This window comes from Dromiciops gliroides, chromosome 1 (genome assembly GCF_019393635.1).
Source record: "Dromiciops gliroides isolate mDroGli1 chromosome 1, mDroGli1.pri, whole genome shotgun sequence".
NCBI lineage: Eukaryota > Metazoa > Chordata > Mammalia > Microbiotheria > Microbiotheriidae > Dromiciops > Dromiciops gliroides.
The window spans coordinates 633,072,338-633,082,975 of record NC_057861.1 but is presented as its reverse complement, the minus strand read 5'-3'; the positions used below and the strand labels follow the sequence as shown (position 1 = coordinate 633,082,975).

Below are 10,638 nucleotides of genomic sequence, written 5' to 3'. Positions count from 1 at the left end.
CTCTATCCACTGTGCCACCTAGCTGCCCCTGTCGGTAGCATTTATGTCAATATATTATTTCTGGGGGCAGGTGTTTCTGTTTGGCCTAACCAGCAAATAATTATAATAGCTAGTAACAGCTATTATAGCTAATGTGTAATAGTTAACCAACAGCCCTGGAAGGAAGATGCAATTAACTGAGCCTAAGAGAGATAAAGTTATTTGCCCCATCACTCAGCTACTAAGGGTCAGATGCCACATTCCAAATGCCCAGCTCTACCCCACTGCACCTCCTAGTTGGGAAGAGGTCACACTATTAGGAGACTTGTCAGTGAAAAAACCCTGAGAAGCCCATTGAAGGGATTTCGGTTAGTCACAAGTCCAGGGACACATTTTGTTTCTCTTCCTTAGATAAGTCTTATTTTCAAAAGGAGGGCCCCTCCCAGTATCAAGTTATATGGTTTCCAAAGGTCCTTTTTGATCTCATGACCATCTGTATGGCTTCCTGCTTTTCTCTAGGCAAGCCCACTCTGAATGCCAGAATGAGTCAGGATTGAAAAGTCTGATTAGTAGGGTGGGTCAAGGGACACTCATTCCTCAGAGGACCAGCAAAAACAGATAAAGGGAAATGTAAAATCAGAGGGACCAGAAGATTCCAGAGGATTTCCTACTGTCAGACTGAACTCAGTTCTAAAAACTATTAAGTGAAAATCTCCTCATCAGCTCCATCTAGGGCTGATTTGTGGCCTGGTGTAAGATGAGAAAGTTAGCTCAGATAACCACTAAAATCTGTGGGTGTATATATAGCCTCCCCAGGGTGCTCAGGTCTAATCTGCTACAGTCCTAGAACTCCCAAAACCACACAGTCCCCCTCCCCCAGGGAAAAAGTGATGCCCTGAGGACAAGCCGACTCCAAGGCAGAGAGGGACAGTAGAAACTTATGGGACAGACAGTGAATTCCTCCTCAGTCCTGCCAGCCCCAGAAGGGATCTCTGAAGTAGTATGGTAGGGAGTCAAGAGGAAAAGTCTCCCTCAAGGACTCCCTCTGGCCGGGGTGGGGACAGCACTAAATGAATGCCAGGGGAATGCCAGGCTTAGTTCTGGATCAGAGAAGAGAATGTTCTACCACAAATGCCAGGGCTAGGGGCACTCCCTTCTGAAGGCAATTTCGACAGATTCGGTAGCTTGGGCCTTCTCGTGGCCCCCCAACGAGGGGGTCTCTTCCCACCAGCACACCCCCTTGTTCAGATGGCTGCCAAGAGAAAAGCCCCAATAATACCTAAGAGCCTTCGATGCAAGAGCATCGAATCCCCGAAAGACAGAAAGGCCAGCTCAACTGGGTCATCCCCTAGTTCTAGGCTGCTGCTATCTGGACATTTCCGGGGTCTCCTAGGCACCACGAGGATTCCGGCCGGGGGGTCACAGAGCAGTCTCCCACCGCCACCTCCTCCAGCCCTAACAGACTCCTTACTGAAAGGGGGTGGGGAAGGCGGTCCGAAGCGGGAGCGAGAGGGGCACTTACGGAGGGGTCTCAGAGTCACTGGGCTGGAAGTGTCGTCCGCGGCCGACGTCTCATCCCTCGGGAAGCGCAAGTCCTCTCCCCACCCCACCGCACTGCACCGCTGTAATAGACTTCCTGGTAGTCAGGCCGGAGAGGGGTGGGACCGGAGCATTTAAAGGGCCCAGGGAGGGTGGGTCGGAGGAAGGAGCAGACTCCGCCTGGAGGCTCCCGGCTCTCCGCTGGGCTGGAAGGGGCTTCGCTTCCTCACCCCATACTTTGGGGAGCCCGGGAGAAGAGCCAGTTTTGGTCAATAGTCTCTTGAACCCAACTCACGAGCAATCCTGGGGCCTTCCTTATCCAAGTTCTCCCGCCCCCCCGTGGAGGGAGAAGGGGAGGGGACAGCAAAGCCTCCTGAACTTTGGGGTTTCTCCGCCGTAACGACCCCTCCTCGGAGGCTGGCGGATAAAGGGGAGTGGCGAGGGGATAGCTAGCTGCACAGTCTTTATTTAGATACCAAAGATTGGCCTAAAAAAAACCTCCTTGGAATGTAACTGCTCAGTTTACAAAAACACAACCACCGAAACTCGGTCCATCCACCACTCCACCACGGCAGTCCTCCATCGCCAGCTCCTTCTACGGCCGGCCTCGTGCCAGGCGCCCTCGCGCTCCGGGGGGCCGCAGAGGGGAGCCCCCTCCCCTGTTCGCTCAGTATTTCCGCTGCCTCAAGAAGAGCCCTCCTCCGGTGGGTCGGACGGGAGTGGTCGAAGGCGAGGGGTCTTCCGAGTCTAGGCTGAAGAGATCTCGGCCAGTCCTGAGGATCTGCTCCTCTAGCTTCTTGTGCCGCTTCATGTCGGAGAGAACCTTGTCGAGGCGTGCCTCGCGCTTCTGACTCCGGGCCGAGCTCCCTGGAGGAGCGCACGGGATGGGAAGACTGAGGAACCCGCGCCCCGCTGCCCGGCTACCGCTAGGGGCTCCGGAGAGTGAGTAGTGACGGTCAATTACACAAACTGCGGGGCACTTGGTGGGGATGAGGGGCGATGCTATGCCTAGCTGCCTTGGGGGTGGGGGTGGGGGGAAGAATACTCGCTCCCTCTGAACCCCTCCCACCTGCTCCCCTCCACTCCTGTTTCCACACAAGGTCCCCAATTCGTACCTGGGGTACGTCTTCTGTCAATCAGAGAATCCTTGGGCGTCATGGGCTCATCATCAAAGTCAAATTCTGTGGGTACATGAGGCCTGGGGCCAGGCAAAAGAGAAAGAGGGCTGTGGGCTGCGTCCTTTGTTGAACACTCCCAAGGGAAGGGAGGGCTGCCCTCTGCTTTTTTCCTCAATTTGCTTTCTGGATTTCTTTTTTATCTCTGACCCTTAAGTTCCTTCCTGCTCTGTTCCATATTCCTTAGCCTCCCTACCCCTTCCTCTTTCCCTAGACATTTATCCTACTTTATTGGTCAAGTGGATAGAGTATTGGACCAGGAATTAGTTAGACCTAAGATAAAATCTAGGTTCAGACACTTGGTAGCCCTGTGATCCTGGCCAAGTCACTTAACCTGCCTCAGTTTCCTCATCTGTGCTCCCCTCTCCCTGTTGTGAGCATCAAATGAGATATCTGTAAAGCCCATCGTAGGTGCTCTATAATTGATTGCTATTATTTATAGCTTCAAACTACTCTTATCAACCCCTGTCCCTCCCATCCTTCTCCTGTGGTGCCCTGTATCAGGAGGCTGCTACACTCACTCACTTTTCCTCTTCCTCCTCCTCTGCTTCAGGCTCTTCATCTGATTTCTCCTCCTCGCTCTGGACCTCTGGAGTGGGAGGCCTTCGGGGTAGAACCTCAGCCTGGAGCTCCAGGGTCCCATGAGTGGCCAGCAGCTCATAGAGCTTTCGAATTTCAGCAGGGGGTGGCATCCAGGGTTCTCCATTCTGGGGTAACTCTAGCTCTTCATCACTGCAAGGCACACACCAGTCTTCCTTTCCTTCATCTTCTTCGTCATCTTCTTCCTCCTCAGATGTACCAGCTGGTTCAACCTGTGCCTCTTCAAGGACGGGCTCCTCTGCTTCCACCTCCACCTGGACTTCTTCTCTGGCCCTTTCCCTTCCCTCTTCCTCTACCTCCTGGGCTGGGTCAGTCCGGGCAGGGGCTCCTGCAGGGTCCTCCACAGCCAAAGCTTCCAGGCCAGAAGTCACCTCCCCTTCCCCGGGCTCCAACGCAGCATTGGTCACCGCCAAGGACTCCATGGCCCTGGGCCTGGGCCCTTGAGCTGTAGGGGAGGAAGCCCTACAATGACTGACAGCTGGGGGGTGGGGGGGTGGGGGACGGCACTGGCGGGCCCTCAGGGGGAGGTGTCAATAATAGGGATCTCCAATCCCAATCGGGAGAGTAGGATCCACCAGGGCGATTTTGAAGGGGTATCTCCAGACTGACAGGATAAAGAGCTAGCTGCACCCCACCCCAGCCCCCATTCTCCGCCCCCAGCCCGCCCCCCCCCACCTCCAAGGTCTCCTCCGGGATCTCAAAGCGTAGGGGTGAGGAAAAGTAGATCTTTACAAAAAGCCACGCCCCCACCCAACGCCCAATTTATAAAGCCATCTCGGGAGAAAAGACCGCACACCTAGACAAGTCTCCTGTCTCTTCCCCTTTTCCCCCTGGGGGGGTCGTACACAGACAGGACTGGGGGATGGGCCGGTGAGCCAGGAGAGTCCACGCGCGCGCGCTTTTCCCACGTTAACTCCTCCCCCTCCCCACTCTCCGCCCCAGCGACCGCGACGCGCGCATCCACGCGGGTTCCCGCGAAGTCGATCTCGGGACCAACCCCCACGGCCACGCGACGTCCACTTGCGTTCCTGTCCTTCGCGCGAGGAGATTCATACGCACCTGGCGCAGCACCCTTGCCCACCCCCTTCTCACTCCCCAACTCCGGCCATAGTAAGCGCATGCGCTGGGGGCAGGACTCAAGGCCCGGGAAATGAGGGAAGGGCCGCGGAATCTCGACTGGCGTCAGCCAGGAATTAAGATGGCCACCAAGGCCGCGCGTGCGCACTGCACCAAACATGCTTGGCGTAGGTATGATCCCTGCGTCTCATATCCCTGCTTCCCCCTCCCCCGCCCCCTTTTCGCTCCCCGTTTTCACCGAGGCTAGTTGTCTTGAAAGTCTTAGAGGAGAATAAGAGCCGACCAGTCTTCATACACTTCTCTGTATCGCTTTAGGCTTTGCAAAGCGCTTTCTTCACCACCACCCTTAAGAAGCAGGCAGGGCATACATCATCATACCCATTTTACAGATGAGAAAAATTGAGGCTCGGAAGCCGGGGGCTGCGGGGGAACAGTCAGTTCTGAGAGTAAAATGTCCCTAGGACTATGTTGGGACTGATAATGGGCGTGGAGGCAGAGGAGGGAGGACAGATGGACAGAGGACGCCGAGGGAGCAACATTTCATGCACAATCTCAGTTTATTAGTGTTCAGATTCATGCAGCATCCTCCATACAAAATGGTAACCAGTAAGATAATTTTGGGATGTGTGTGTTTTTGTTTTTGTTTTGTTTGTTTTTTTTTTAAGAAAAGAAAAAAATCTCTGCCAACTGGGCTGGGTAGCTCCCCACCCCCACCCCAAACCTCTTGCCCCGACTCGTGCGGCAAAGTCGCCCTGGTCCCTTTAAAAAAATCCACGAAGAAACGCCCCTTGCAAGCCCAGGCTTCGAGCTCAGCCGCTGGGCATTTGGTCCGATTTTTTGGCTTTTTTTTTTCTTACAAAGCATGTGAATGGCATAACCCTCCCCCTATAAATAAACTAATACATAAATAAGCTGTTAAAATCCTCTCCTTTGGGGCAGCCAGGGGAGGGGGACGTGGACCGGGGCACAGCGCCTGGATAATTCGACTGGGCCTGTACGCCCCGGGTTAGAAATCACCCACCCCAGTTCTATTCCCTCATGCGTGGTATGTGAGTAGAACAGGCATCGCAAACCAAACAGCAATGCACCCCCTCCCCCCACCCCACTCTTTAAGGCCCACCCCCCTCCCTTCCCCTCATGCCCCTCAGTGCAGCTCTCTCCCCATACTCTGCTTCATAGGGAGATATTTGGGAGGGTAGACCTTTAAGTCTACTCCCAGGAATTGTCTTTGAAGAGAATGAACAGTCAGAGATAGGCTGGGGTTTTGTTTTTGCATATCATTCCCAGGAGGATGTCCCACCATCACTCCCTTCCCCAACTTGAACTGGGCAGAGCCCCTGTCAACCCCTTCTGTGAGGGAAGGAGGAGGGCAGGCTTTGGGAAAGATCAGTCTATTCAGCTGGAGGTGGGGAACAGGGTCAGGTCACCCACCACAGCCCCCACTTCAGACTATTGGGTTTGTAGTATGCCCAAGAAAGGGGAAGGGGGAAGATGAGAAATTGAGGCAGGGGATGGAAAGGGAAATGAGAGAAAAGGGCAGATTGGGGCTGGGAAAGATGATGAGAAGAAAAGAGAGGTTGGGAGAAGGGCATGAAGAAAGAAAAGGAGGCTGAGAATATGGGAAGAAAACAAGGGAGGCAGGGGAGGGAGTAAGAAGGTGGACAAGGGGGTGGAAAGAAGAAAAAGAGGAAAGATTGGCAGGTAATCTAAGAGGATAGAAGAGGGGCTGGGAAAAGTGAATGAGGTGGACGTGGGGAGGGAAAGGAGAGGAAAGGAATACTGTAAACAAGGCCCTGTTCCAGTTCCCTTAGTCTTTGTAGGATCAAGGGCTGGTGGTAGGGGCCATCATTAGGCCTCACCCCAGGTAAGAGATGGACCCCTGGTAGTTCAGAAGAAAAAGTCGTAGGGGCACAGGGTAGAACCTCTCATTTAAATACTGTTCAGAGGAGAGAAAGGGGTTGGGGGGGAAGGGAGAGAGAGAGAGAGAGAGAGAGAGAGAGAGAGAGAGAGAGAGAGAGAGAGAGAGAGAGAGAGAGAGAGAGAGAGAGAGAGAGAGAGAGATAGAGGGGAGAAACAGACAGAGAGAGCAGGTACATGAGGTTAGTTGATGCTAGGCCTCCACTAACAACCAGTTCCACTTTTCTTCAAAATCTAGTTCTATTTCCACAGAGCCACAGCTCTTTAAAGAAACACAACCCATCTCCACCCATTCAGTTATCTAACTAGAAACTTCCAGGTTCTACCATAAACACCCACCATTCACCCAACCCCCTACCCCATCCCCACCCCCACTCCCCAACCAACCCATGCTCATACTCACATCCAAAGTTGATGATACAGGAAGCAATGATGATGAGGACCCCTCCAACCAATGCCACGATACTCAGCAGCTTGGCCACCCGTCCCAAGCGCTGAGCTCCATCCACATCACCCTGCTGTAGACTGTTCCGAGACTGGGGTAGTCAGCAACAAGGGGGTGTGGGTCAGGTGACCATCATCATCCAGCCGGAGTTTCAGTCAGAATGTATATAGAGGAGAGGGAAGGAGGATAAAAAGATGGCATATTGTCAATAGAAGGTCAAAGACTCTTCCTTTTCTCCTCCCTGGGAAGGAGAGGGTCTTGGAGAAAGTTTCTGGGATACAAGGGCCAGGGAGAGATGAGATCAAAGGAGAATAAGTGGACAGAAATCTAAAGGAAGAGCCCTAGGATTTTTTGGAGATGTGGTCCTCAGGGTCCATGAGGACGTGTCCCAAACCCCCTCCCCCCTCCCCAATTCCCATCCCCCTCATACCTGGGGTTTCCAAGTCAGGCACATGAACAGCACTTGACCAGTAGTATAAGGGAGCTAGGGCAAAGGGAAGGTAGGGATTCCCAAAAACTCACCATGATGGCATAAGCAAAAGCCACAATGTTGACAGGCCACATTGGGCAGAAGCAGGAAAGGATGGCGATGATGATGTAGTCCCGTGGCTTTGGGACCCCTTCACCCCCCTCACCTCCTGGCCCCCCCAGCAGGGAGCTGGGCTGGCGGCTCAGGCTGCCTCGGGGGGAGCCAGACTTTGTACCATGCCCCCCAATTCCTCTCTCCTCATCCACCAACTGCTGTAGCACCTTTGGGGGTGCCCCATTGGCTGGAGGGCCCTTGGGTGCAGGAGGAGAGTGGGGCTGAGAGATTGTGCTCTTGTCCCCTTCTCCAGCCTTCATTGGCACTACAGCTCCATTCTCTTGTTTCTCCATCAGGTCCTCTGTTAGGTCCTCAGGGGTTGTGGAGATGGGCATTGCCTTTTGGACAGGAGATGTAGGCTGGGGGACAGGCCTGAGGTCAGACACTGCTTCCTGCTTAGTCCCCTGTTCTGCCTCTGGGCCTGTGGTTGGAGATGGTTCTTTGTTTACTTCTAGGACTGGGGTAGGCGCTTTGCTTCCTTCTGGGGCTGGCTTTTTGCTCTCTTCTGGGGCTGGCTTTTTGCTCTCTTCTGGGGCTGGCTCTTTGCTCCCTTCTGGGGCTGGCTCTTTGCTCCCTTCTGGGGCTGGCTTTTTGCTCTCTTCTGGGGCTGGCTTTTTACTCTCTTCTGGGGCAGACTCTTTGCTCCCTCCTGGAGCTGGGACAGATTCTTTGTAGTATTGTGGTGTTAGCTGAGAATGTGAGTCTGCTGCAGGGGTCTGTTCTGTCTGTGAACTTCCTGGGTCTGGTATGGAGTCTGTGTCCTTGGCTGGGTTTGGGGTCCCTTCTAGTGCCTCTGAAGTTTTTATTGCCCGTTCAGATGTCCCCACTTCTGGGCCTTTATCGGAGGGTCTGGTGGAATCTGAACCCATTTGGGGGGCCTCTGTGATGTCCTGGGCCCCAGCTGGAGTCTGGGGAAGGGTAGTCTCTGCTCCAGGAGTTGTTCCAGTCCCTTCGCCCTGGGCTGAGGTACCCTCCTCATCCCCCTTCATCTCTGTCCCTTCAGAGCCACTGGATGCCATCTTGAGATAGGATAGGGGAGGGATAGGATAGTGGGGGGAAGGGGAGAGAGCAGCAACAGGATATCCTGGAATAAGAGGAGACACAGCTGGGTCTGGGGAAGGGAAAGTATAGAATATGGAGCCCAGGAGCCTCAGCTGGCTCTGAACAGAGGCACCTCTGACTCTGAAGAGGGCCAAGGTAGTGGCTAAGTGTTAACAGACTCAGAGGGAAGGACCTCAAGAGATGCCCGCTTTCTCCTCTGGGCTAGAGGGTAGGTTAGCAGCATTGGGTAAGTAATAGAAAGAGCTGAGACTTTCCTTCCCTCCAGGTGGGACAGCAGTGAAGTGGGGGTGGGGTGGGGTTTAAGGTGGGGAGGTGGTGCTGCGATGCTGGAAATGAGGAAGGCAATGGGGTGCCTTAGAAAGTGAGGTTCTCTTTCACTCAGCTGTCTATAGTTCTGGAGAGACCTGGGTTAACCCTTTGGGTACCAGGAGCAGAAAGCTAGCCTTCCTTCAGCTCTCCACCCACCCTCACTTTCTTGAGGGTCCCCCCTTCCCTGTATCATCCAGAGAAACTCAGCCATGGACAGAGATGCAGACACGCATAGACAGATCCAGACGCTGAGGCATAAGGAGGCAGGCAGGGAGGCAGGCAGTCAGGCAGGCAGTCACTCACCACCTTGCCTAGCAAATACAGTCTCACAGGCACGCCGATGAGCCCACTCCCAGGCAGATGGACATTCTTCCTTTCTATGTCACCCTGCGCTCTCCCCTCCTTCCTCCATTTCCCCTCAAACTGGCTCCAATCTCCCTCGTTTGGTAACTCTCTCCATCCCTTCTTCCTCCCTTCCTCACACTCCCCCCCCCCCCCAGCTCAGACTGGTGGTTTTCTTACTGCGTGCATATGGAGCCCCCTCCCCTAGAGAAGGGGGAATCCCTTCCTTATCTGTCTCCAATCCCTTCTCCCAGGGGAGCGTCACCCTCCCTGCTGCCTTTCCCCCTCAGATCTCCGTGCCTTTACATTCCCTTTAACATCTTGGTTTCGCAAGTATCCTCCCCCCCCCCCCAGCTTCTCAAGCCCCATCCAGAGCCTCGGTACCTCCCTCCCACCCGCAGAGACCCCGCATTCTTGTGCCGGGGCTCCGTGAGTCCATGCACCCTACATTCATATAGTGAATCTCTTCCCCTCCTAGCCTCCCCCGGCCCCCAGGCCCCCAGGCCTTCCGAAACACCCTCAGCTCACCTTCTCTTCTTTTCCCAGAGCCCTGGGGGATGTTCCTGCCGCCGCCGCCGCTGCTGCAGCAGCCCGGGAGCAAGCGTGCGAGCCAGCGAGCGAGCGAGCAAGGCAGCGGTCCCCCCTCCCTCCTTCCACCCCGCCTTGCGCGCACCGCCCCCGCCCCCCCTGCACTCCATCGCCTCCCCTCCCATCCTGGACTCGGGGGAGCCTCGCGCGCTGGGGCCCTGAGTTACCCTGGCAACCAGCAGGTTGCCTCGCGCCCCCACCCCTCCTCACCCAGCGAACCCCCCAGGCCCTCGCGCCCCCCCTCCTGCCCAACGGTCACCGAACTTCCCCTCCCCCTCCCTCAGCTTGAAGGGCTGCGGTGCGGGGTGTGAGACCAGACGGGAGAGGCTGGCATGGGGGGAAGGGGAGGGGAACCGGGGCTGTGTCCGGAGACGGGGGGACAGGCTAGGCTGCGGGGTCAGGGTATGGGCGGTGGGAGAGGGAAAGGACCCACAGGGGAGCGCGAGAAGAAAGGGTTCCCCCTTTCCTCGCTGAGAGGTGGACCAGGAGCAGCCGGAAAGGGTCCGAGAGAGTGACAAGGACGTGGAAAGGAAGGGATTGGGAGGTGGGACGCAGGTAAAGGGGCTGTGAAGGAGCACCTCAGGGAAGGCTGGTGAGCTCCAAGGGAGGTAAAGGCAGGAATTGGGTGTCGGTAGGGGCCAACTGCAACTTCCCCTCTTCGCTGGCCCCACCCACCCCGTACTGGGGCTCTCAGACTTTCCCCAGCCTTGCCACTGTTCCAGCTTGCATCGATGACATGACTTTGCAGGTATTTGACTGTGGGGTCCCAAGATTATGCCCTTTGGCAGGGATGCTGGGGGGAGCTGACTCTGCCCTAAAGGGAGCAGATAGCCCGCGAAGGTCTAGCAGCAGCCTCGAATAGTGATTTGCTTCCCCAGGGCAGGGATTTCCCCAGAGACCTAGGAGTCCTGGAGCTTGCTAGCCACAGACACTGGATCCTCCCTGCTCCACCCTGCATCTGGGCTGCAACCACTGGTGTCCTCGGCCGAGGAGGGAGATTAAATAGAGAACTGAGTCTGGGA

The 10,638-nt window shown here is 55.4% G+C and overlaps 2 protein-coding genes across 4 annotated transcripts; both read right to left on the bottom strand.

The window, feature by feature from the left end:
• Positions 1-1,504: 1,504 nt before the first annotated feature.
• PAGR1 (PAXIP1 associated glutamate rich protein 1) lies at positions 1,505-4,474 on the bottom strand. 3 transcript variants are annotated; one of them, XM_043976246.1, is made up of 4 exons: positions 4,353-4,474; positions 3,219-3,738; positions 2,634-2,716; positions 1,505-2,385 (listed from the first exon to the last, which is right to left on the bottom strand). In XM_043976246.1, the coding sequence occupies exons 1-4, from the start codon at positions 4,411-4,413 to the stop codon at positions 2,186-2,188; spliced, it is 864 nt and encodes a 287-aa protein (XP_043832181.1). In that variant the 5' UTR covers positions 4,414-4,474; the 3' UTR covers positions 1,505-2,185. The 3 variants fall into 3 exon arrangements, with proteins under 3 accessions (XP_043832181.1, XP_043832198.1, XP_043832189.1); XM_043976263.1 differs by having other exon boundaries at positions 4,291-4,422; XM_043976254.1 differs by having other exon boundaries at positions 4,090-4,371.
• A 690-nt stretch (positions 4,475-5,164) lies between these two features.
• On the bottom strand, positions 5,165-9,689 carry PRRT2 (proline rich transmembrane protein 2). The gene is made up of 4 exons (XM_043976238.1): positions 9,557-9,689; positions 7,255-8,399; positions 6,691-6,823; positions 5,165-6,306 (listed from the first exon to the last, which is right to left on the bottom strand). Exons 2-4 carry the CDS (start codon positions 8,332-8,334, stop codon positions 6,296-6,298), a joined length of 1,224 nt encoding a protein of 407 aa, XP_043832173.1. The 5' UTR covers positions 8,335-8,399; positions 9,557-9,689; the 3' UTR covers positions 5,165-6,295.
• Positions 9,690-10,638: the final 949 nt, after the last annotated feature.

What these genes read in the sequence shown, in the direction of transcription:
- PAGR1 (XM_043976246.1), bottom strand. Translation starts at nt 4,413, where the DNA reads ATGCGCTTACTATGGCCGGAGTTGGGGAGTGAGAAGGGGGTGGGCAAG. An exon ending in GAGGAGGAGGAAGAGGAAAA is followed by an intron (nt 2,717 to 3,218) that starts GTGAGTGAGTGT and finishes GCCTGGCCCCAG; the next exon opens with GCCTCATGTACCCACAGAAT. An exon ending in TGACAGAAGACGTACCCCAG is followed by an intron (nt 2,386 to 2,633) that starts GTACGAATTGGG and finishes GCGCTCCTCCAG; the next exon opens with GGAGCTCGGCCCGGAGTCAG.
- PRRT2 (XM_043976238.1), bottom strand. Translation starts at nt 8,334, where the DNA reads ATGGCATCCAGTGGCTCTGAAGGGACAGAGATGAAGGGGGATGAGGAG. An exon ending in CTTTTGCTTATGCCATCATG is followed by an intron (nt 6,824 to 7,254) that starts GTGAGTTTTTGG and finishes TGACTACCCCAG; the next exon opens with TCTCGGAACAGTCTACAGCA.